Source organism: Pleuronectes platessa, chromosome 6 (genome assembly GCF_947347685.1).
Source record: "Pleuronectes platessa chromosome 6, fPlePla1.1, whole genome shotgun sequence".
In the NCBI taxonomy this organism is placed as follows: Eukaryota; Metazoa; Chordata; class Actinopteri; order Pleuronectiformes; family Pleuronectidae; genus Pleuronectes; species Pleuronectes platessa.
In genome coordinates, this window is record NC_070631.1 from 27,048,302 (window position 1) to 27,075,854 (window position 27,553).

A 27,553-nucleotide genomic window follows, 5' to 3' on the forward strand; every position below is an offset into this window, starting at 1 on the left:
AGGTTTTCTCAAAAAAGTTAGCCAATTATCTACAAAGCCCACCCCGTTTACAGGACACCACCTTGACAGCCAGCGGTTAAAAGATAACATGCGGCTAAGTATGTCATCACCTGTGGTATTAGGGAGCGGGCCAGAGAAAACTACTTTGTCCGACATCGTTTTAGCAAAAGCACACACGGACTCAACATTAACTTTAGTGACCTCCGACATACGAAGACGGGAGTCGTTGCTGCCGACGTGAATTATGATTTTATTGTATTTACCTTTTTTAGTTTTAGCCATTAACTTAAGTTTAGATTAGATGTCGCCGGACCTGGCCCCTGGGATACAATTAACTATAGTCGCTGATCAACAGACATACTGGAACCTTCATCAGTGTGATGGATGAGTGACTAAAATCACTAAAGCCAGCTGTTCATGAATCATGCTCAGATTTCTGGTGAACTGAACTGATCAGTTGATGGATTGTTTCACAGAAGTAAGATACTTAGTGACCAGAGAAGAGCTTTGTTAGAACTAGAGTTCATGAGCCACTCAAAAGAAAGTGTAATTAGCGGAAGTGTTGGAGGCCACAGCAGCAGAATTTACAGTCAGACATGTAAACCAAGCCATTTTCAAGGTATAAAATGATGAACCAAAACAACTGCAAAATAACTTTTCAATGAGGTAGAATAATTCTGGAGTCTTTGTCCAGCATCTGCCCTCATGGTTTGGTTCATAGTACAAAACCCCTGCCTCTGACCAAATATCTTATGTAAGACACGTTTCCTCTGGGTTTTCCCAAATACAAGTTCGCTATTTGGAAATGCACAGAAAATACACACATATGAAAAACACCTAAATTCTAAAGCCACACTATGTGTCCCTGGTTTGTCTCCAGGTTGAAACAATTTACCACAAATTGCTACATGCTCCCACCCTTTGCTCTGCTCTTGTCCTTGATCTCTCCTCACAGGTAGTAGGTCTACTCATTGTGGCCCTGCCCCTGTATTTAACGGAGGGTGCAGGAGAGGCTCACTCTCCTCCAGCAGTAGCAACAGCAGCATGTTCGATCGTGTGGTTTCTGTTTCTTTCTGTTTCAGGCTGTAGGTCTGGTAGCCTAGTTTTCCTTATTTTTGGCCAGACCTCCAGGCTCCAATACTTTGGGTAAATCTTGATGACTAGTTTATTTTCCATTTTGTAAATAAACTTTATCTTCTGTTGGAACTCAGTTCTCGGTTGACGTCTTCATTTTATGTTGTGGCTACAAGGTTGAGCCGGTTTTTACATTTTCTGTTCGTGGCCGTAACAAAACATAATAGCTGTTCTTCAGTGTCCAGCATTGATAGTCATCTATCCATAACTTTATAATTAGAATAAACTAGAAATCAATTCTGACTTCTCCAGTATCAGAGTAATCCAGGTTATACCTGGCAGCAGTGTAAATAGGAACTGCTATCGCATCCAAAGTAGCATGACTTCTTATTATTTGTCCAAATTTAAAAACAATTATAGATTAAAGAGGTTATAAGGTAGCAATACTGAAAATGCTAATCCTCAATATTTTTTACCGAATGAATTGAATACAGTGTGACATATGATGTCTTGTTTAGGGGGGTTTCGCAGTGAAAACAGGAAAACTTAGGGGCTGAAATTTGGGACCATGTTAAAAAATAGTTGCTAACTTGTCAAGGAAGCACACCACACTGGCAGTAATGATTTCATATTGCAGGTGAATGAATCTCCCCATATTGAACATGAAATTCCTCTATAGCCATAAAACAACTCTGGCAACTGAAATTAAGTCTCTCCGTCGAGACTTGGTCACAATAATATTCCAACATTTTACACACAATCAGCTCCTCCTGTACTATTCAGCCTTCAGTCCATGACCTCTATAAAATCCTTGTGAATTTGCATCAGACCCCAGACAGCGATACCACATCAAGAGGTCTTCCTTCGTATTTGACACAAGAAATCTTTGCAAGTTTGTTTCACGTTAACTACTCAGATAATGAATTCTTCCACCATCCTCAGTTATTGACATAAACCCAGTCCACGCTCCAGAAAAGCAGCAATATGCATGAGGTTAAACAGTTCTGCACACCATGAGACCGCAGAGATAACTCATCACAAGCTGAAACCTCCAACATTAACACTTACAGGCAGATTCCTGGCACATTGTCACTGTTCATCACTGAAACAAGCATTTCATCACAATGTACAGGTAACTTTCAAGTAAGCGCAGTCAGCACTTACCAACATTGATGACGTTGGCCGACAGGAAGTGGCAGCAGGGAAAGCTGGCAGTACTCACAAAAGAGTCACGGTCTGTTGTCACAGTAGTCCTCGACCTCAATGACAGGTTGGGGGAGTCCGTCACCATGGCCATTCTAGCTGCCACAGACTCCATGACTGCTGATGTGTGACAGACAATCGTAAAGGGCCAGTGGTTCCCACCGTTATCAAATTTTCAGAAGTATCTCCCGAGACCGTCCGTTTAGAAACTGTGATATGATCCAATAATAAAAACCAAAGGTGGAGCTCAAGAAATGTTGGACCTCACTGTCAAAAAATACTCTGTGAAGTCATGGGTAAAACAGACTGTAAAGATGGGATGAAGGAGCAAGGGCAGCCTCCTCACAATGATGTTCAGTGATAGAGGAAAGGTGCAGGTATCATGAAACTTTGGCAGTCTGGAACTCAGTAGTCAGTGTCCTTGAACCAAAATGTTATGGTCCTCCTGGTCCAAACCATGATCACATATAGCCCAAGATGCTAGAGTCACCTACGTGGAGAAGAGAGACAAAGAGGGGAGTGGGGAATATGGAAGACACATAAGACAAATATGAGATAGGACGAGACGGTGCACAAATTCAATACAATACATATTTCAGTCAAAGTGTCAGCTTAAAGTTTCAGTGTGTAAGATTTATGTGCAAGGGATCTATAGGCGATATTGAATATAAAATAATCCGACGTGTTTTCACCAGCGTTTCATCTAAATTGCACAAATTGTTGTTTTCTTTACTCTAGAATGAGTCCTTTATATTTAAATACTTTATATTTACATCTGGAGCGTGTCCTCTCTACGGAAGCCGCCATCTTTTTTACAGTAACTCAAACTGCACAAACTAAAAACCTTTTGAGTTTTAATAACAACTGCAGGCTACCACAGGTTCTCTTACATGTTTAGAGGGGGAGAGAGAGGTGAGGGGTATTCAGCTGCAACATGCAACTCCACCAATAGATGTCACTAAATTCTACAAACTTAACCCTGTAAATGAATTAAGAATTTGTGTTGGTTTGTATTCTATTGTTGTGCATTGAGATTAGAAGAATATACTTCAGGCTCTTATATAAACCATGGCAAGGTCATTTTATTTCTAAAGCGCCTTTCATACACAGTGCTAGATTAAAAGTGCTGTACTTGGACATTAGTAAACTTGCCTGTGTAGAATAATAGAATAAAATTAGAATTAGATAAAAAGATGATATGTAATTCTAAAATTGTTAAGTTAAAGCAGAAGTTTTCCACCTGGTTTTAAGGTGAAATTAAAGACATTTTATTCCCCTACTATATTCATGCAACATGCTTGGATGAGCAGAACAGAGTGTCTTCAAATAGACTCTGATAAAATGTGATTATTACTTCTCTGTGAGCCGTAAAAGAGAGGCCAGCTACACACAACAGGACTGACAGTGAGTTGGTAGCCGCCACACAGTCTCATAAAATGGATCTGTCACATTTCATCTGTAGGTGATGCTCCTGTCAGTGGTGGTGCCTCCATGTGAGTGTGTGTGAGCAAAGATTGGAGAGTATAGCCTTTTTCCAATGAAAACAAAAGTAATATGTTAGTGTTTGTTGTCCACCGTGAAATGGGTTTCACTACAACACGCTGTCTGCCAACAGCGCAGGCTTTCCATTGAAATATTTGAAAAGAGTTAACATTTAAAAGGCTCAACAACTGGGATGTGGCAACATTTGGAATCTCAGCATGAAATCATTGAGTGAGAATTGACAAAATCCCTCAAGAACACATTCTGCAGACTTTCACGATCACTCGTACACTCACACATAGAGTCCAGAGGTTCTCTGGAGCTCAGTACATGCCTGAAAGCTGCGACAGGAGGGAATGGAATTAATGGCAATGAAGACCAAGACCAATCAGAAATAGCACCAGGATCTATTAACCAACAGCTAATTACAAATATCAAGAAATAGCAGTTTACAGATTGTTGTGTCTTCCTCATTTAGATTACACACAACCAGCTCTGTTTACTGAAGGATGCCTGGGGTCCTTATAGTTCAAATCCAGTGACTTTTGGGCGCTCTTACGTTTAATCTGACCTCAGATTCCATTAGTGTTGTTATAGTTTGATGTCCCAACATAATGATTCAAATAGCTAAGTAAATAATAGACCTGGAGACAATGGCAACCTGAATTGTAACTATACACAGAGAAAGAAAAGACTATATGTGAAGATGCATAAAACTGGTGTTGGATTGAAACGGAAGATTGAAACTGCCAAGTAGCTGCTAAAGAATTTCAACACACAAATGTACCCTAGGGTGAGACAAACCTCAGTGTGCATACAAAGCAACGTGACAGCTGTCGGTTTGTTAGAACGCACCTCACACTCACTTCACCTCTCCTACCTAAACTTCCTTTGTTTACCTACCTTGCTGCTCCCGCCACACATCCCTCTTCACAGAAACCCACTCACGTAATGACCAGATAAACCTCAGCTCAGATGGAAAGACTCCTTCAAATCATCTTTTAAAGTTGAAAGCTTTAATGTTGTGGAGCCTATGATCCGCCACCCAGCTAAGGACTGAAAAATCTGTGCATGAGTAATGTGTGGTGGGGGAGTCTGTCTTGGTTTGCAAGATGAGGTGGGCTGGCTGACTGGCTGGTGGACGTGTTGAGAACTGTTTTTGAAAGGTTGGCGGTCAGATTGCCTAAGCTGCAGGTCTGGGCACGTTCCGGTTACCATCAAACATGCATATACACACTCCACCTGGACACAGGAGAATGTGTGTGTGTGTTTGTGTGTGTGTGTGTGTGTGTGTGTGTATGTGTGTGTGTCAATAGCTGGAATGTTAAGAAGCAATTCCGACACCCACATGCTGACGGAAGTTTGTTGTCCTTTCACTCATTCAACTTTATCAGAGAGATTTTGGAATGGCATTAAATTAAGGTTAATGTTTTTGTTGACTTCATGAAGGGAAGTGGAGTGAAGTACAATCTGAAGCAGGTTCAAGGTTACTTTATTTGTCTATCTTGGGAGAAAGTTGTTTTGGATACAGGGAATTGCTGCCTGAACGCAAAACACACAATTTCTGCAACATGTTCGCTCCTGTTTGGAAAGATTACAGTGGAAATCCAAACCTCAATGGGGAAAAAAGATACATAGGAAAACTACCAGGTTGCAAACAACTGAGTGTAAAACCTTACATGAAACATTAAATAAAACCTTTGTTTTCCAATTTGTGAGAGAGATTCATGAATGACCTACACTCACTCAGTGTTGTGGGGACAACAGGCTCTTCAGCGTACCCCTGCTTCTCTTTAACTAATATTGTGATACAGTTTAACACATGCCTGGTGCCTTTGTTGACAACCAAGAATACAATAGGTTATCATATTTTGTTCTTACAAGTTACATTACATATTGTATTTTGTAGATAACAATGGGTCATAGGGTGTCACTTGCGATGATCAACTCAATTTAGCTGGTTCATGTGTTCAGGTGAGTTATTGAGTGAATCAGTCCATGTTTCAACCAGTTCTTAATTAAGAGTGGGTCATCAACCTGTAGACCTCCAACCTGTGTAACCTGTATGTATGAATATTAAACAATTCCCAATGATTCGCACTTGTAAGCCTCTTAGTTTTTTTGGGGGCCAATTTTTTCTTGTTCTAAAGCATTTTAGTTGTGGTTGAATTGTTATGATTTAAATTGAGGCATTAACCACTTTGGAACCTACTCCATGAAGGGGGTGAGGGGTAACAGAGAATAAGCACCAACTGAGCAGTTAGGACCTGACAACCCTCTTTTTTTCTTTGGGCAGCCCCCCCCCCAAAAAAAAAGATAAGACCAGGGTCAAGATAGTGTCCATGAAAGCCTCGTAGTGGTGATGTGTGACAAGGATCTAGTCAGTCCACTTTTCTTTGACTTGTCCTGACATGTACACATGGTGACTTTTCCTGCACAAGCTACACCGGTGGCGGTAGTAATTTTAGTATTGGATTGTTTTAAAGATCCATACCTTCAGTGGGATCCAGTAGGAACCAGGGGGCTTGAAACAAACATGTTGTTATTTTCGGCTAATAAATGATTTATTAAGCCATTTAAAAAAAAAATCCCATCCCAGCATTATTCTGTGTTTTTTGCTTCAGTCAATACACTACTTCTATGTGGTCTAACAAATCTGAAATTTGTGTCGTACACAGATACCTACAACAGCACCACATGTTGAGCAATGCTCTTACTAAGTGTATGACTGTAATGGAACAAAAGAGTTCCTGAAAGCAGAAACATTAAACTGTAGGTAACACCCTTTCTGTTGCTAAGTGCAGCGAGTCAGATACAAGCTCAGTCGTGCATTTAACCTTCATTTCCCAACACCAATCCTGACTAGACTGACTGAGAGAGAAAGAGAAATCTAACGGCCACAATGAAAGCTGGGGAGTCAGTCTTCTTCAGCTCTTTGTAAAGTGTGTTTCATCTTGAGGCTTAGACTACAGAATGTTTTTTTGATTACCTTACACAGTCTCCTCTGTGGTACTAGCTGCTTTCCTCTCTGAGTGAGAGAGGGAGACATGTAGAGACACACACACACACAAGTGCTATTATCTCTCTTTTGTAAGAACTCTATATGCTATCACATCCCAACCCAGTCTCATCAGAAAACGTTCAGTGGCAACGTTGGTCCACTTGGAACGACGTTACCATCTCACAATCTGGCCTCTCAGATTGTGAGATGGTAACATTTTGTCAGCCCATTGTTTTGCATTGGCGTGTTCTCACGTCACGTGACTCACAAGCTCCCGTCTGCGGAGAGGAAAACATGGCGGATATTCCTTGTTTTTTCAGATAAAAATATAATTTTTTAACTTAGTTTGGGCATAAAAATACATTCTGACACCATTTCTAGCGAGAAATGTGCTCTTTGCTTCCACAGTCTTCAGCCAGTTCGTGCTTATGATCAATATTTTAATAGTTATCACGAATGTTTTTATCGTTGCTATGAGGGTTGCTATGACGCTGCCATGCGGAAGACCAGGCCACAGCGTGCTGTTAAAATCACCGTCCCTGCGTGGCGTCGTTCAGTGATCGTGAATGTTATTCACGGTATATAATAATAAATAATATAATATATTAATATTTGAGGTTAGATTACACCTCTAATGCTAAGGACCCATCGAGACCGTTCATCCCGAAGGGGGACCGACTGCACTCGGTGAGAGATTACCGCACTGCGTTGTATGACTCCGCTAACCAGTGCAGTGTCCGTCTACATATTTCTACATATTTTCTCTCGTATAAATGACACTGTGTCTCTTGACAACTGAAACCATAAGATGAGGTCAGTGTGGCCTTGACCTTTTGACTTTAACACAAATACACAGTTAGACAATCCGAAAACATACAGTTATGCCAAAATATATTTGGTTTCACATTCTAGATGGCATAAGCAGAGACATCAACTCAGGAAAAATATTTCTGTAGAAAAGAAAGCCCTGTACGTGTGTATGTATACATACGTACACACGTACAAACGCACTATTGAGACGTTTTGTTTTTTATCATATATTCTCAGGAAGGACTGATGCATTTACTGAGACGGGACGTGAGGGCCTACTCTGCGTGCTCAGAGTTCAAGCCCAGCAGGCTGCAGCGGGCCTGACATATTCCGGAACAGCAGCACAGTCTTTGGATGACTCCTCTGAAGATGAAAACATGGCGAGGTACTTCTCCACTGATGAAGAACTGTGAGGGCTGTGATTAGCTACACTCTCTTGCTACAAGGCTACTCTTGCTACTCCCTGGCAGCCTTAGGAAGGCATTAGCTTAGGATAGCAATAGATGTTTGACTCAAATCAGTAGCTGGTAATCAGCAGCCTGACTTTTTCAAACACATTAATACTACAATGAATGAGGCAGGGGTTATCTATCAGAAATCAACTATATCGTCACATTAGGTTTCTCTTGAGCTCATTGAAATTACCTTCACATTTCACTCACTGTCACCTGAACCATACTGTTGTTTCTGTATCTACAGTGACTTTTAGGAAAACATGTATAAAGCAATGTATAAACAATAATACATCTTATTTATATAGAGCTTTTCAAGAAGTGCAAGTACTTAACTGAGGGACAGCTCATACAAACAATATATATGTCTTAAATCCATGTGATGGGACAGCCTCACACTTGGATGTAAACCAATTTTAAAACACATTTGCTTATACTGGAGAACTTTTAAATTAATGTCCCAGAAATGATTTCTGATAGATAACCCCTGCCTCATTCATTGTAGTATTAATGTGTTTGAATAAGTCAGGCTGCTGATTATCAGCTAGTGATTTGAGTCAGACATCTATTGCTATCTTCTGTGTTCATTTCTTTAATGTTAAGAATGTTTCTCATAAGACCTTATCAGATGCATTGTGAAACATCTGGGTCACCTAAATTTAGTGTAAACAAGAGAGTGAACTCTTGACTAATGACGGTATGTATTTTTGCACTGATACACAAACTTGATGTTACACATCTTAAACAATATGATATGGGTGTACCTAGACACCCATATCATGGCATCTGCTGGAAATGTTATGATCAACAATTCTCATGCAAAAAATACTTTAAAAACTACACAAATAGTGTTTTGGAGAGGGAGGTTTCAGAGGGAGGGGGCAGCTCTGGAGAAAGGTCTGTCAATCTTGGTGTGATGGAGACATGAGGTTAGTATCAGGAGCGGAGGCTGCAGGAGGGAGCGTGGAGCTGAGGCACACCTGTACTGCTTCTCTTGAGAAGAACTGAAGGACACACAAACAAACCATAGTGTTAAATTATGAAGATGGTTCCCTCTGATTTTTTTGTTTTAAACATAAACGTCAGACAGGCCACTAAAAACTAAAAATGCTGAAGCTAACAGCTACCACACAGCAAGCTAATGCCTTCCTAAGGCTGCCAGGGAGTAGCAAGAGTAGCCTTGTAGCAAGAGAGTGTAGCTAATCACAGCCCTCACAGTGCTTCATCAGTGGAGAAGTACCTCGCCATGTTTTCATCTTCAGAGGAGTCATCCAAAGACTGTGCTGCTGTTCCGGAATATGTCAGGCCCGCTGCAGCCTGCTGGGCTTGAACTCTGAGCACGCAGAGTAGGCCCTCACGTCCCGTCTCAGTAAATGCATCAGTCCTTCCTGAGAATATATGATAAAAAACAAAACGTCTCAATAGTGTGTTTGTACGTGTGTATGTATACATACGTACACACGTACAGGGCTTTCTTTTCTACAGAAATATTTTTCCTGAGTTGATGTCTCTGCTTATGCCATCTAGAATGTGAAACAAAATATATTTTGGCATAACTGTATGTTTTCGGATTGTCTAACTGTGTATTTGTGTTAAAGTCAAAAGGTCAAGGCCACACTGACCTCATCTTATGGTTTCAGTTGTCAAGAGACACAGTGTCATTTATACGAAAGAAAATATGTAGAAATATGTAGACGGACACTGCACTGGTTAGCGGAGTCATACAACGCAGTGCGGTAATTCTAGTGTAGTTTTTTTTAAATAAATGGGTTATCTTTTTTTACAATCTACAAAAAGTTATCTATACATTTGGTCACAGAATGTTACACAAATAAATTGGCATTAAAGTTGGCATCTTGCTGTCTCGCCAGTCTGACAATGCTCCTGAAGCGTCCATCAAGGGTGTTCTGCAGGTAATTTGGATTGTTTGTTTCTTGTGAAGAGGAGAATAACATGAATTCATACCAATATCAGTTTACAATCAAACCTTTTTGTGTTAACCTTGTGTAAACAGAGTCAAAGGACATTGTACAACAATGACACACATTTTTCCACAGTACCTGTCGTTCACTACTGAACTTCTGACACCCATTACTGGACTGTGTCTTCCTGTAGAGTGGTGATGTTCTCAACGTTCTTTTCACAGTCTGTCAAAAACAAAATTAGAGTTACAAATGTTAATGCCCCACAACCCATTGCCGATACGGTTTTATTTGCACACCACATCGGATCAAAACAAAACTGCAGTCTGTGAAACAAGCAGTTTTGGTAGATATAAGGGAAATGCTAATATTTCTACATGAAACATATTCAGTCCCTTAAGCAAAATAACAATGATGGCAGGCCGCAACCTCGATGCCTTCGTCTACTTTGCTTACAGACTAGTTTGCGGAGTCTCGTGCTGCCGCCCGCTGACCGATACATCATCGCTCTTTTCTGAAACTAATGAAGGCAAATTCACACATGTAGACAGAAATAATCAGTATAAATTAAAAGGTGTAAAGATTGCTAACATTATGTTTGATGGGGGTCATCATTATACATAACAGAGGAAAACTTTGCAAATGTATTCCTTAAATTTACTTGCCTTCCTGTGGAAAAAGTTGTTTCCCCAGTTAAACAATCACAGCAGGGAAGCATGATTGATCAAAATTCTTTCAGTGTGATATTAACTTGTATGTCAGCAAGCGTACTTTGGGGATTTAATAAAAATGTATATTTGGCACATTATATAAAATGGTGTTTCTGGTATGTAACTTAAAAGTACCTCTTTAATGGTAGGATCATTTCTCTCCCTCATCTTCCTCGTGGTACGTGGATGATGGTAGTGGGCTCAATCCGGCTTCTCTTTCTCTCCAGGCTGCCCTTCCTGCTCTTCATCAAGCAAAACAAAGTGTTCGGTCCAAGTTATTGACGTTAATGAAACTCCTGTAGCTTCACTTGGATCCTCCTTGATTAAAAAACAGAACATAGCAATTGTTTTATAAAATGAATCGCAACTCCATAACATGGAAACATTATTGTCATAGTGCATACTATACATTAAACCAAATTGACCTGATATTGTGGAGTAATGGTAGAGAAATACACTCCTTATTAATCTAAAGCATTCATAAATCAAATTCATGTTTATATTTATATTGTAGCGTCCCTCAATCATGAGCTAAGCGTCTTGAACTGGTTTCAACAACCATGTATTCACCTCCCAGGTAGCACAGGCTAATGTGGGCTGTAGCATGTGGCTATCAATGGCGTATTAGCTGAAGAATAGCATCCATTGTGTGTATCAACGGACTCCGCATCCGCTGTCTCAGCACTCGGACTGTAAACCTAGATCGTAACGATCTTTAAAAACAATAAACTACTCACCTGACAGAAGGAAGATGACATCGTTTGTCTTCCAAGCGCTCGGTGGTTATTACGCAGCCCCGAGTTAAAGGACCGGATGTTTACTAAAAGCCACACGTCAGTTCCGCTCGCCCAGTCCGTCCGTGAGAACACGCCAATGCAAAACAATGGGCTGACAAAATGTTACCATCTCACAATCTGAGAGGCCAGATTGTGAGATGGTAACGTGGTTCCAAGTGGACCAACGTTGCCACTGAACGTTTTCTGATGAGACTGGGTTGCACATCCATTATGAGCTAAGGAAGCAATTCAATTGATTTATATGCTCATGGCATTTAGCATGTGCACATGTAGTGTATCTGCCATTAGGCAAATGTCTCAGGCCAACAGTCAAAGGCAAACTAAAACAATGGCCCTTTCTTCCACATTCCCCACCTATCTGAACCCTGAATTCACAATACATGCACCATAGGATCCATTCAGTGCACTTAGCATTTCGAAGACAACGTAGGTGGTGGCCAAGACAACAAAACGCTTGCTGCTGAAAGGAAGAAATTATGTCTAATCACTGTAGTTTGACAATATTTGGTTCAAAATCAGATACAATGTTTATCTTTTTCCTCCTCGTGCTAGGCTTGTTTGGTGACATATAGACATATATTTGGTTCAAAATAAAGAAATCATTTAAATACACTTACATTTTTCTGAGTTTTCTGCAGTTTAAGCATACAATTGAAAAGTCTTAGTGTTAGTAAATTAGTAAAAATTGACACACCTTTCTATTATGTTAAAATCTGTTTCTTCTAATAAATATTTTGTTGATGTGTTCTGCTAGATGCTCTATCTATTGCACTTCTGTTCATCCTGGGAGAGGTTACGGTTTGAGGGAGGAGATGGACCCAGGATGCAGAGGTTACAAACAAAAAGGTATTTAATATAAAAGAGTCTTTAAACAAGACAAAAACAAACAGTAACACTAACAGGTAAACTTCTGGCAACAAGGCGCACAGAGAACAAGGAAGCAGGTCGAGACAGCAGGAACAGACAAACCATATCTGACACGTGTAGAAACGAGTAAGAGAAACGAGTAAGAGAAACAACTAACGAACCGACACCCGACAAAGGAAAACACAGAGGCTTAAATAGACAGAAGGAAGGCAGGGGCAATTACACACAGGTGAAACACATGAGGATTGGGGACGACAATCAAAGACAGGAAGTGACTCACCGAGAAGCTGGAACAAGACACAGGGAAAGCGTGGCTACAAAATAAAACAGGAAACAGAAAACACAAATAGAGACAGAAATCCATAAACATAAATGACCAAGCGTCACAAGAGGGATCCCTCACATGAGGCTCTCTCTGAGGAGTCTACCTGTTAATAGTTTTTTGGCGGGTATTTTTTCCTTACTCTTGTTGAGGGTTAAGGACAGAGGATGTAAAACCTTGTTACGCCCTATGAGACAAATTTGTGACATTTGTGAATATGTGCTATGCATATAAAATTTGGATTTATTGATAAATTTAGTAAAGTAGATTTACTGACTTGCAGCATTTTCTAAATACAGTCCACCCTACAGAAGAGAAAATGGGTTAGATTACAATTAACTGTGTTGTGGATAATCATGGGTGGTCATAAGAGGATATATCTCAACACAAATCCCCTAAAATCCACTTTTAGCTACCCCTAGCCTCTCGAGTGCTATCATGTAGTCAAAATTATCATTTGCACTCAAGAGCTATCACAATCTAATGTAAAGATTGTTGGGAAATTTAGTTTTTTTCATGCTCCATAAGGGACAGAAAAGTTTTATATCATATAGTTTCTTATTATTTCAGCCAACATTTGAATAAATGCATGCACACCAGCACACAGCAGCAACACCAGCAGTTACCCACTTTCCCAGGAGATTGGATTGATTTCATTCTCTCTGGTCTTTATCCAGGTAAGGTGCTGGGTTTCAGCACTGGTAAATCCCCCATGACTGAGCTGAAAGAGGCTGAAAACCAACACCCTGCTGAAAAGCAAGTCTCCACAAAGGGTTAGAGAACCGGCTTTTCCCATAAGCCACACTCACGGTCATACTGCAGCTGCCAAGACTGGAGGATACAGTTGGCCAGCAGCATGTCACAGAGACTGGTGTATGTGGTGTGTTCATCTAGTCACACATGCACAGTTCCTGTAAAGATGATCTAGCTAAGACAAAAACTGCATCAGGAAAAATCTGAAATTTTTCTAAATGTGTGCCAATGTTAGTTGTCTCTGTCATGATGCAAGGGGTCGTGGGGTACTTTTGCTTCGTTACCGAGACAAGAAAGAATGAAAAAAATATGAAAGACAAAAAAAATAGCACTGTTCACCATGTGGTCCACTGAAAGGCCTGGCAGCCGTTTTAGATGTTGCTGCATGAGGGGCAAACCATGATAGTACAGACAGTTCAGTGTAGGGAGCAGTGGACCAGGGGGAAATTCAACAAAGTACTGTACTGTTCTTCAGATGGTGAAACTGCCTGATTAAAATTGCAGTGCTTCCCACATCTCTAATCTTTTACTGACTGATGTACCAGAAATAACACTCATGTAGTCCACAAGTCCTTCTTTTCTTTGGTGATACTAAAAATGTTCATCTAGCATGGAATTTTTTGATGTTCCCCTCAGGATTCGATGTGATAACTAAAATTATGAGAGTTTGTTGTGGTTCTTATTTTTTTTATTAAATATTTGCAAGACTATGGATATTCCTTTCAACCCTGGCTGTACTTGCAGTTAGGCGTTAATTGGCAAGTTATAACATGCTAATATGCTGAAGTGAGATGGTCAACATAGTGAACATAAACTGCAATGAGCATGAAAATGTAGAAAAATAATCACTTTACGTATGTACATCTAGAGTTATGTGTCTGTAGACCCTTGGGTTTTTGTCACTAACCCCAAATACAATTGTTAAAAGTAGAAAATGTACACAGTTCTATTTCCTCCAGTCCACAAACATTAATTAGCAATATGGTTTACTTGGCTTCATCAGCCAATCAAAAGTATAGAGACACTATAAATAGTAGTAGCTTTCTTCTGAGCTCTCCCCTGACGTTTTCTGGTCCGTTCAACTTCTGGCACTGTCTTAGACAGCGGTGGCTGTTCACCTCTGCATCTTTCCTCATTTTAGCCTCAGACTTTGTGGGTGTTTAGCGTGGATACTCTGCTTTGCTTTACTCTACTTTGCTTTACACTGTTTTGCCTAACTTTGTTTTATTTTACTTTACTTAGATTTACTTTGCCTTAGTTTTCCTAAAGTGTCACATGGGAATGCGTTTGCCATTTTGAGCGTGAGCCTTTTTAAAACGTGAATATGAATGGGTTTTGACATATTCCCTTTTTTGTCTCTCCTTTATTACTCTCGTGGTGGATCATCTCACCGGCTGCTCCTGTCTGAGGTGTTTATTTCATTTATTAATTTGTTTTGTTTGGGTTGAAAAAGTGGCTACCAAAGTTTTTTTTGCGTAGTTTTTTTGTGTGTATTTTGTTTAAACTCACAACTACATGCCTAATCTATGTGGGTTTTTGTTATTTCCTCTTTTTTTTATGTATTTAATCTGCAGCCACAGATAACCTCGGTAGATTATAACATAATCTACTGTTTAGTTATTTAGACTTTACTTTATTTTGATTGTGTTACATTGCCAATTGCTGCTTTCTCTATGCAAATAACATTGTGTCTTTGGTAGCTTATTTTGGTTGTTTTGTCTAAAATTGCAAATTTCATTTTATCATGATTAATTGTGTAGTTTAGGTTGTTGTGGTTGGTCATTTGTTGATTATATTATATTTTTTACCCATTATAAATGAATATTGTTTTGGTTTCTTTATTGAATTTGTGTGGAGCCCTACTGACGCGTGTCTTCCATATTTTGCAGTAGTTGAGAAATGGTGGAGGCTGGTGTCTTTGGGTGGCGGTGTCTCCTTCCTGTGTGCTGTGCCTTACACCCACTGGTTTTCACAATTGCATGTGTGTTAGGGCGTGTGGATGCGCGTGTGATCGAGGTGGCTCTCCCTGGGATCCCTCTCCTACCTCGCAAGCGCAACTCTCCACTGGTAAGCCTCAGCTCTGGAACATTCCTTCCAACCTATATGTGTGCATGGTGTGTGGTGGCTCCATTAATAGTTTACATTGTTGTCATTATTAATAAAGTATTATATTTGGATGCAACCACATCTTCTGCCTTTCAGTATAATTAACCTGAATGCCTTGTTTTATTTGCCTTATTGGTTGTTAGTATTGGTTTGAGGAAATTATTTTCCCTGGGTTATTATCCCGGGGTTGGAGTTGTTGGATTTTCGTTGATTACACTGGTTAATGGTCATCTAACAACTCACCACTACCCTACGTTGCCACACTATGAAGAAATTGAGTGTTGACCAAGCTTAGCAAATGTTCCATTTTCTTGCACATGCCCCTTAGTTACAAGCAATGTTTCCAGCTATCACAGAGTTCCACCAACAAGCTCTGGTCTTTATCCAAGCAATTTATAGTATACTTTTGAACTGCCATTGAGGGGTTGCACTAAATTTCAGCTGTGTGATGATAGTAAATGTATTCTATTCTATTCTATAATACAAGGGTCCCAAACTACAGACTATTACTACTGTTCTAGGAGCAGATGTTCAGCTCAGCCTATGGTGATCAGCAGCAGTATGAGGTAATTATATCAGTCCATCATTAGGAATACAGAGACAGATACAGAATAAAAAAAAAACTGGTTCATTTAAATCAAAGTGATTTAATTATATAATGAAGATTAACATAGCACTGAAAGATGCAAAAACATTTTAAGGTAAATCAAACCTCAAAGAATACACAATACACACATTTAGCTTAAACAGCTGTATTTTGCGATTACAATGGTTTGCTGCAGTGATTTACGATATTAACCTAGTCCAGGGACTAAGTTCGACGAGACTCCACTCTTAAAACACCTACATTGCTCAGTTTATCATCATCCATGGTGGATCTCAAGTACATTTTAACAAGCTTGGTTGTGCAAAAGCTGCGTTCACAGGAGGCAGTACTCACAGGTATGGCAATAGCAATTTTGCATAATCAGAAGAGCTTGTGGAATACCTCATTAAAATATTAAATTATTAGGTTTATTTATTAAATTATTAGGTATGCCAGATGTTACTATGATTCTTTTCATTTGGTTTAGCTCATGTCTGAGTTCATCTTCGTTGCATTTATTAATAGAAGCAAATAAAAAAAAAGCCTCCTCTTGACAAAATGTAGCACTTGGAGGGTTTAAGGCTTGGATCCCCATCAATATTTCATCATTTGGTTTTTCAGAATTGCCTATTTAACTAACTGAGCATGTTATCAAGCACAAGGTAGAATATGCTTGCACGAAAAGTGTCCTCGGTCTGCTCAAAACACTCAACTACTGAGGACATGTCCATCTAGCCTTCTGCTCCGTTTTGTCTTCTTTTTTTTTAGAGCAGGCTCCGTCTCAACATTGCATTTTTTCAGCAGTATTTAAGACTTCTTTTCAGAGTCCCTCAAAGTAGGATTCATCCCAGTAATCTTTAAAACCTTTGCGCAAGGGCTTTAACTAGATCCACAGATAAACGTGAGACAATAGAAAGTCAGACAGACATCTTGCATCACCAAAAACCTTTGTGCTTGTCACCAAAAGGCCGATGTACTGAAGGTCCATTTCAGCGAACAAGCCCTGTGCATCAATACTTCTATCTCCAACGTTTTCTGGAGCTTCCTCCTAAAGTACGTAAATAATAGTAGGAAGTCTATCAAGTAAGGTACGACAAGCAATATGCCGACAAGCCAACCTTGTTTCACTCAATCGTTGAAGCTCTCTGCGTCTACCGGCATACGTTTATTTCTGTTTGTTGCCCAACCAGGTTACTTTTGTACTCCAGGCCATATCTCTCAAACATCTGGATACAGCTCCTCTGTAATGATACCTAAGCACTAAAGACATCTGTTCCTTTCCTTTTTGTGTCTTTCGTATCATCTGCCATTAGTGAAAAGATCTCACTTTCCTTGACCTAGTTTATGATGCTCTTGTATTTTGCATTGAGAGGCCCTGTCAGCCTAGGGTTAGGGCTCTCTGGGTCTGCCAGCTGTGATATTTATGGTCTTGGAGAAACCCCTACAAAATAATTTGGTTCAGATATTAAGGTACAAAAAATATTTACTCAAAGGTTTTATAATGCATTTTCAACATGCATAATAAAGTTTATGTGGGGGAGAGTTTGGAGGTCCACTTGGGCCAGTCCTCACTGGGGACTCCTCTTTCTCGCTCTCTGCACCTGCTTTTTCTTTCTCCGTCTCACCCTGCCTTTCATTCTGCTGTGCCTCAGCTGGCATATTTCTAGTCTTATTGAAGAGGATGCTATGTCTGCTGTCTTTCTCTTCATATTTACATCTCTGACATAATAAACAAAGCAAAATGCAATAAATATATATCAATCTGTCCACCAACATTATAACTAACCCTAGTGAAGTTAACTAAATCAATGCATTTATGAAGTTGCCTGCTCGGCTTTGAGCCATGACATATGTTTTTGTGGGGAAAAAATTACTGTATGCTTTAGCAGAGCTTAGAAAATGTGTTTTGTTAAAACATGCCCTTACTGTGATGGCAATCAGATTCCCTGATAACAAGTATTCAAAACATAATTAGACTAAAATTTAAGACTTAGCTACAGTCATTCTGAGGTTTCTGGTGTAACTGCTGTATTTCCTTGTATAAAAGTAGTCCTTTGTAATCAAATAAAAACCAAGCCCAACCTTTCCAAATAACTGTGGACATGTTAGGGCTTTGTTTGCCTGAAAAAAGTCAGTCAGATGAAAAGTAAAGGCATGGTTTTGTCAGTATTGCATCATCACTATTACAGTTCTATTTCCCCCATTGTCTTCAAACAGCCTAACAGGTCGAGGCAGATTACTTCCCACACCAAATCTGGTTGTGGGAGTTTCTTCATGTTAAAAGGAAGATTATTTGCTCCACTGTCAACAAAAGCTTGCTTGTTGTCTGAACTGTTGCATTTCTCAACACAATAAGGTCATGCCTTTACAATTAGACAGCGCCTTGACACAATGTATGTTGTGATTTGGCACTATAAAAAGAAAATTTTATTTAACTGCACTTATTTGAATAGGATCACCACCCACACTTAAGTAAGAATAACCTCAGAGAGTGGATAAGGGGTGATTTCAATCAATGGACGTTAGCATGAGACAAAAAACCACTTTCATTGGCTGCCGTTCAATATGACTGTAGCCAGAGAAGATAGTATTGATTTATGGTTAAATTATATCAGAGATTTCGGGAAATATATATTTTTTTAACTTTTTTGATCTTCTTTTTTTTACCCTAACCCTAAAAATAAGTAGCATATTGCATTTGAGAGTCTCTACCACAATGTTACCTGGTGTTATTGTTTTTGGCATAAAAACCTGAATGAGAAGAATTAATTAACAATCCAACTTAAAAATGGAACAATATCCAGCAACTTGTGAACTCGTCCTTCATCCCAACTACTCACCTTAATTTTCTAATAGTTCTATTGATGCATCTTACATTTTTTGCAGGGACCACATCTCTCCATACAGACAGAAACAAAGTACTCAAAAGCAGACCTGAGTTCCCTCTACAGTATCTCCTCGAACACACAAAACTTTATATTGGAATCAAATAATACTTTGCAAAGTTATCTTGGTTCTAAAATGTAGGAAAAATCCTTCAACGTGAGGATTTATCCCAGATATTTTACAGTCAAATGGCAAGTTATCTAACAGTATCTCTTTTCCAAGTCAGATGTGGTTTTCCTTTGTGCGCGGTGAGCCGCATGGGCCAGAGCAGTCAGCATGCGGACAACATACTTGAAAAGGTCAAATTTATTCAGAGCCAGATGCACAAGACATTCTGAAAAGGTCAGGAGGTGTGTTCCAAACTTGGAGAGACTCTTCCTTTATGTTTGTAGTGGTTTGTATTTTGGCATAGGTGAACGATATTCCCTCCAAAACACATTACAGTTTTTTTCGATTGCTTAAACACGATTTTCAAAACAGGGCCCAGTGTTTCAAACACAATCAGCACAACCACACACCCAATCAGCAGAACACCTCAGATCCTTTGCAAAACTAAACACTCTTGTAAAAACTATACACTTATTTATCAAAACCATATTTTTTTACCATATGAAACACACATGCCTCATATGACTTAATTCTGCTTTAGCCAGTTGCACACTGCTGTTGCTAACCTTAAACACTTTTAGCAATTCCAGTTCTCAGTGATTAGAGTTCTATAAGTGAAGTACTCTGAGAAAGTGCAAATATACAATAAATTCACCAAACACTACACAAGACCAATGCTGCAGTCCCATGAAGATTGAATTTATTTCTCTCCATATCCCCAAATCAGTCAACATGTCAACATGGAGAATCACAACAAAACATGTCCCAGTTTTCATGCTACTACAGGAGTGTGCATAACACTGTAAGCTCAGCAAATATCAGACAACAGAAAATTCTGTATCCAGTACAGGTTTCAATAAGGGGAACCTGAGCCTGGGGCTGGAGATCGTAAACCCTCCACCGCCATGCCGAGAAAAACTCTTTGATTGGGTTTAGAGACGGAGAGTATGGTGGAACGTATGGTACTGTAAACTGTGGATGGTGTTGAAACCAGTTCTGGACCAGAGCATTGGAATGACCCATTGTCCCAGATGACAATGGATTGCATCTGGTGCCTGTGGTTTACTGCTGTGACGATGTTGTGTAATCGGTCCAAACATTTGAGAATGTGAGGTGTGTTGTAAGGGATCATGTTGGCGTGACGGAGGAGTACCCCATTTTGTGTAGTGGCAGCACAAAGGGTGATGTTACCTCCACGTTGCCCTGGGACATGGATTATAGCCCCCGTGGCCAATGATATTTCTGCCTCTCCTTCTTTATTTGTCCTATGAACCCTGCCTCATCTAAGGATATGAATTCATGCGATTTCCTCAGCATCCATCTGTAAAACTCTCAGAAATACAGTGAAAGACAAGATTGTGTAGTTCAGCATAGGTCTGGAATACAGTATATTATTTACATTATGAAAGTTATATGTGCAGTATGCAACATCACAGTGCTAAAGTGAACAATACTCATACTGCAGCCGCAGCCTCCTCCCCCTCCGTGGATTCCCCCTCTCACCCTCACTCTTCTTCTTTTTTGAGCACAAGCTCCATTTTGGTTGAAAACAGGTGAACTCAGCTGATGCATTTTTTAAAGTGCTTAAACCTGATTGGTGTGTCTACAATTAAGCAAACATGTGTTTGCACACCTGATGGCTGTGTTGAACCAATTACCTCATAGGGGTGGTCATTTGACAGGCTGTGCTTAGGAACTGCAAGGAAGTGACATCTTGATATCCTTCTGTGTTTAATGTATACAAGTGTGTTTAGTGTTTTGCAGATCACTGTGTGTATTGTTTAGCAAAAAGTGTGAAGCTGACATTGTGCCTATAGTGGTGCAGATCTGGGCCCATGTTTTGCTCCTTGAGTGTCAGGTTTGATAATTGTGTTATACTTTTGATTTTAGTGTTTATGCAATCGAAAAAAACTGTAAAAGAACGAACGTAGTGTGTGGTCTGATTGTCTCAGTGTTTGAATTGTAATTTTCATGTGAGGAGCACAATAACACACTTCAGATGTGTTCATTGCTATTTCAAGTGTTCACTATTTAAGATTTGGTAGTTTTGCTAATGGCTGGATTGTCCCACTGCACAGCACTAGTAAACTACACAACGAACCCAATACACACACCCTTTACTTCAACTTATTTTCTAAAATTAATCCTTTCTTTAATTTGATGACTTGATGAATGCACAAAGACGTTGTTACAAATAATATACCTATATATATTGCACTGGTCAACATTATGATGTTCTTGACCTTTGCTTGAAATGTTCTATGTCTGGACCTGCATTTTAAAAGTAACAAATATAACACCACTAAATATTCAAATCAATTCACAAAAACTTAGTGGCTGCATACAAAATAATTCTTAAAGGTTATTCAGCTATATCAAGAACACCCACACTAGTGATTTCCCTTTTGTTGGTTAGAAGTCTTCTCAGGTCTATGAAAGTGTGTAGGGGAGAGAGGGGTAATGTGAGACACCCCCTGTATGTAGGCAACGGAACACATTTGTGGTCATGTGACCATTATGTTTTCAAGCCCCTCCCATTCCCCCCTTAACATGAAGGAGAGGTTGGTGCTGGTGCTGTGGGAAGTATGTTTTTCACAAAAAAAAATGTTTGCATGTAAAAGTAAATTTTCTTGTTTGAACTTAATCAACTGTTGTTTCAAAACAAATTGAATCAGGTAGAAAAACTTATATCATACATGTTGGTGAACTTCCAACATATAAAACCATGTGATTGATGCTAGCTGAAGATTAGCCTGAATTGATAAGAGATGTTGTTTTTTTCTAAAACGGTTGCTGTGAGATACAGTGGGACAAATGCTGTGTAGTAAAATGAGACATTGTCTCACTTTACCCCACCATGAAGCACAAGTGAAGTTTAGTCTTAAACATATTTTAGTGTTATATTACATTATATATGTTTTATTTTTAATGTCATAAACATTGTAGAAAAGCCATCATGCCAAGAAACTATACACCCCTCGCAGAGATGGAGAGTGCAGCCGCTGAGGTCATGCAAGGAAAGAAGTCCTTAAGAAAAGCTTGAAGGGATATACAAGACAAGAAAACCCTCAAAAGATTCATAAAGAAAAAAGAGAAAGGGAAAGTAAAATCAGTAGCCTGGGGTGCAGTAGCTGAGGTAAAGATAATTTTCACAGATTAGATGGTAGAGGAGCTGGCCAAACACTTGAAACAACTAGCTGACCAGTTCCATGGCCTTGCTCCAGTTAAGTGCCATGAACTGGCATTTGAATACGCAGAGAAAAACAATATCCCTGTCCCTGCCAATTGGACAGAGAAACAATGTGCCGGTAAGCTAGGGTGTGCAATAGATCACATGAATCATAATAATCATAAATGTGCTTAATTGACCAATCCCCATGATTCTGTTACTAGACCGATATTAGTTTTGGAATGTGTGGTTGTCAATCTAGCTGTCAGGATTTTAACTATTACAACATGTGTTGTTATGGTAGTTTTAAAGTGGAAAAAGTAAGTGGATCACTTTACTTTACTTGATTTCTCTGGTCTCTCCGTAGCTGGGGTAAAGTGAGACACAACACTACTTTTTAAAAAACAATCATATTTTCACTGCCCTTTGTCCTGAAGACACTCTGATAATTTCCATTACTAGAAAACATCCTGAATTAATGGGATTTTGTAAATTTGACTGATATATCATTATAGCTCGCCTAGAGGGGAACAAATGTAAAAAATGTCTCACATTACCCCGCTCTCCCCTACAGCTCTTTCTCACTCTGCTTTTTTTTATTTTTTTGTTGGTTTGAGGAATCCAGTGATCGATCCCAATCCCCAAAATCATCCCTAAAACATTTGTGTTGGTCTTCAAGGTTTTCCACATGTTGTGTTGACATGAAAGATATCTAACATGTCAGCCTTTCATTTTTACTAATATTTTACATACAATAATTGTGATTGGGAGATTCATGGCAGATGTTTGTATTACGACTGAAATATAAATGGTCTACTGTTTAATATTCATTGGAATTTATAGGGCACACAGTGGGTTACACCACTGAAAAGAGATGTAAAAGAAGTGCCAAACTATGAATAAGTAAATAACTGAAAGAAATGAGGTCTCACACACAGTCTAAGCGGACATAAGTATGAAAGTGTATTCCAAAATGATGTACTGTGTGGATCAAAGCCTGATACATAGAAAATTAAAAAATATTTACAATTTGTGAGGTGTTTTTTTAATATTCACGTCTACATTCAATACCAATATTTTTGGATCTGGGAACCGCAGACAGTAAAGAAGCCAGTGAGTATACAGAAATAGACTAACAGGTTGGTTTTTTCCTGTGCCCCCAGTTTGTAATGCATGTTAAACATTGGTGACATCATGAGACCTGATAAAGCTCCTTCAGAGCCACCAAATAGAGTTTACAACTACAGTGTAGCCGGAATAGTAAAAGCAACTCTTCCTGAGAAGTCAATTGACCTTGACATGTAAATGTTTCCCCGCACCGACAAAATGTCTACATGTGAATGAAATATAGCCCAGATTGATAAAAGCTCTTTTAACATGTAATCTATTGTCTGAAGCAGACCAATGTTGGGCTATGAGCCATTTGTTCATACAGCAACACTGAGTTTGCATAGTCCTATCAGCACCTAACACACTACTGATTGTTTTGCCTCATGGCCTCATAAAAAGTAATATGGTACAATACCTTTCCTCTGACTTCAAACCAGCTTTTTGGAGAATGTGGTGGAGCTGCTTCAACCCACTCAGGTAGGAGAACAGCTACATAAAGCTGAGGGACGAATGAGATTTACTGTGAGTTTGGGTACTCTTTGTACAGTACCAGGTACTGTAGATGAGGAAATCAGGTCAACATTTTTTATTAATAAATTAGTTGAGTGTGCTTCACTGTGCTTGCATTCCCACATTCCACTAGCCAGAACCACACTACAACAGAGCGTTTAAAGGATTTCATTGGAATTGATGATTGGAAGATGAATGGAAAGAGGTGAGGATGGGTCTGATGAGGGAAAAAGGATTAGGGGATGTGGGTATAGGGATAAAGAATGTGATCTGTTCAGTTATCGTAGGGATCTAAATCAGGCAAGCTGATGTGCAGTTCGGATCCATGATGAGTTTAGCTTTGATAAGTAATTGATATCGTTTTAGTAATTGAAATCATGCATAAACACTTGTACCAAAGTTTGTCTGAGAGAAATCTGAGACAAAAGCTGCTTGCACTGAACTCCGGAGATTCTCTGCACTTTCTCCAGAAGTGTATGTGTGAACACAAATGTCTTAGCAAGAGCCTCTGGATTATCTCCAACTGGCCCCAAGTATAAAGTCTGCAGGATCCAATGTGAGAACACAGGAGGAATTCCCCCGCTGGATTCACCTCGAGCATCGTGACGTTTCTAACATGCGCCAGTGGTCGACTTTTTACGCTTAAAACAATGTGTAAATGACGCTGTTTCGAGTCGAATGTGAATGTCGGGGCTTGCGGACACTTGGATGAAACCACAGGTGCAGTATGGAGGTATGGTATTTTTTTTCTTTGCCTCACCATTGACTTCAACTGTATTGGATTCTGCTATAACACTGTTTACCCCTGAGACTCCTGAAGTGTTTTGTGGACTCAAACACTTCACCCACCCCTCCATTGGCATAGTGGTGAGTAGAAAATGAAAACAATACCAACAATACCAGCTCTCTTCAGACAATTGAAAAAGGCTTGATGTTTATTGATCGTGTGGCATCCTTGTCATTGCAATAGCTGTCTGGTTTGGAAATGTGAATGTAAAGGAGGGGAGAACATTGAACATGGTGGTGTGTACCGTGGGATCTCTCACCACTAAAGGAAATCTACAAGGCAGGACAACAAAAAAAGAAAGAAAAGAAAGGCTTAAAGATCCTAAAGGACTCCTTCCACCCAGCTTAGTGCCTTTAAAATGTCTCCCCTCTCATAAGAGACAAAAAAGTGATGAGACAACAACAACCAGATCCCAGAGTAGCACTTATCCAAAAGCTTTCCACCTCCTCAATACTTTTACATGGTCTGTAAAATCTACCTTATGACAGCTGATATAACAATGTGCAAATACTTCTGTAAGTCACTCTCATTGAAAAGTATTAATTTGAAAGTCTCGGACAAGTTTGCCCAAAAAGAAAATACAAAAATATAAGAGGAAACTGCCATCCAAAACAGACCATATAATAATTTAAATCAAAGGCCTCTATCAAAAGGATGATATAATTAATCCATGCCCTCCAATCCTACATTCACCTTTCACTGTAACAAGGGCCATATAAACAGGAGAAAATCTGTGTTTATGTTACAGGGTAAACCACAAAATGATAATGCATGTGATTGACCAACATGTGAATAGTCTTACCTTTTTTCCATGTGACAGGCCTTCTGTCAGGCTGAACCTGACCGTAGGCTTAAAAGCAGAAGCAATCATGGTTTTGGACTTAAAAGCTACTTGGTTGATGTTGGGGGAACATATGAGGTTAAACAAACCAACATTTACTGTTTGTAGAAAACAGGAATTAAATGGGTTTCCCATGCTTAATCCTCTCATCCATCCATTCAGACCTAACACCACCAGGCTAGAGTCACTTTCTAGAGTCGTGATCCACACAACATCTACCAGAACCTCACGAAGCCCTTCAAACCTCTAGAATCCGCTCAAGAATGATTGGAAACCTAAACTGAGCCTGTCAAAGCCGTGCAAGGACTCCTGCAAGACCCCATAAGCACCTCAAGGATTCATGGAACCTTCAGTTGTGTCCCCATAGGTCCAGAATCCTTGAGCGCAACTAATGTTCAGGCTACATGACTTTCAGAGTCAAAGTCATTATAGGACTTGCTGGAAGAAACCCCAGACTAGTTTGTCTGTCAAACTACATTTGATCACAAAAAAACACATGAGAAGTGTCATGGTAAGTCAGTGATTCTCCTGCTCCTCTGTGTGTTACCCTAAGTCCCATCAGGAAAAGGTTCTTTGGACATCGTTGCAAATCATGATTATCTTAAACTTTTGCAAAATGTAATAAGTTTTTGAATAACTCAGGGGAAATAATATATTACGTGACATTACGTGTCATTTAGCTGACGCTTTTGTCCAAAGCGACTTACATTTTTAGAACACTCAGCATTTATGAGGGGCCATTTAAGGGTTCAGTATCTTGCCAAGGACACTTAGGAATGCAGATGGGAAAGAGTGGGATTCGAACTGGCAACCTTCTTGTTGCAGAACACCCGCTCTTTCCCCTAGGCCACGCTCTCCCTATATCAAATATAAATGATTTATTATATTTCGCTAATGTAATATTTTATTTATATATTTTAACTTAATAATTTTAACTTAAATTGTTTTCTTGTTACATACTCAAACTTAGCTTACTACAAACTGTATTTTAGTAGTACTTCATATAAATGCAAAATGCAATAATGAGGGGGCACCTCGCCACAACATACACCTCTACCACCTTCACCCATTGATTACAGTTTTTTTCGATTGCTTAAGGACGATTTTCAAAACAGGGCCCGGTGTTTCAAACACTAAACACAATCAGCACAGCCACACAACCAATCAGCAGAACACCTCAGATCCTTTGCAAAAAACTAAACACTCTGGTAAAAACTATACACTTATTTATCAAAACCATATTTTTTTGCCATATGAAACACACACGCTTCATATTACTTAATTCTGCTTTAGCCAGTTACACACTGCTGTTGCTAACCTTAAACACTTTTAGCAATTCCAGTTCTCAGTGATTAGAGTACTGTAAGTGAAGCACTTTGAGAAAGTGCAAATATACAATAAATTCACCAAACACTACACAAGACCAATGCTGCAGTCCCATGAAAATTGAATTTATTTCTCTCCATATCCCCAAATCAGTCAACATGTCAACATGGAGAATCACAAAAAAACATGTCCCAGTTTTCATGCTACTACAGGAGTGTGCATAACACTGTAAGCTCAGCAAATATCAGACAACAGAAAATTCTGTATCCAGTACAGTTTCAATGAGGGGTACCTGAGCCTGGGGCTGGAGATCATAAACCCTCCACCGCCATGCCGAGAAAAACTCTTTGATTGGGTTTAGAGACGGAGAGTATGGTGGAAGGTATGGTACTGTAAACTGTGAATGGTGTTGAAACCAGTTCTGGACCAGAGCAGAGCGGTGGAATGACACATTGTCCCAGATGACAATGTATTGCATCTGGTGCCTGTGGTTTACTGCTGTGACGATGTTGTGTAATCGGTCCAAACATTTGAGAATGTGAGGTGTGTTGTAAGGGATCATATTGTCGTGACGGAGGAGGACCCCATTCTGTGTAGTGGCAGCGCAAAAGGTGATGTTACCCCCACGTTTTCCTGGGACATGGATTATAGCCTCGTGGACAATGATATTTCTGTCTCTCCTTCTTGCTTTTGTTAGGTTGAATCCTGCCTCATCTATGTATATGAATTCA

The 27,553-nt window shown here is 39.5% G+C and overlaps 1 protein-coding gene across 11 annotated transcripts in view; it reads right to left on the reverse strand.

The window, feature by feature from the left end:
- The window catches only part of plch2a (phospholipase C, eta 2a), a 199,706-nt gene that overhangs the window by 169,852 nt on the left and 2,301 nt on the right, over window positions 1-27,553 (reverse strand). For 2 of the 11 annotated variants that reach the window (XM_053424364.1, XM_053424355.1), the window contains exons 1-2: window positions 4,663-4,876; window positions 2,239-2,767 (exon numbers count right to left, since the gene is read on the reverse strand). The exons of 1 other annotated variant lie outside the window; for it this stretch is intronic. In XM_053424364.1, coding sequence (XP_053280339.1) covers window positions 2,239-2,392 — 154 coding nt within the window. In that variant the 5' untranslated portion in view covers window positions 2,393-2,767; window positions 4,663-4,876. Of the gene's footprint in view, window positions 1-2,238; window positions 2,768-3,631; window positions 3,806-4,055; window positions 4,145-4,662; window positions 4,877-27,553 lie in introns of those variants that run through there. 8 more of the 11 variants (XM_053424356.1, XM_053424357.1, XM_053424359.1 and 5 more) reach the window with 8 other exon arrangements.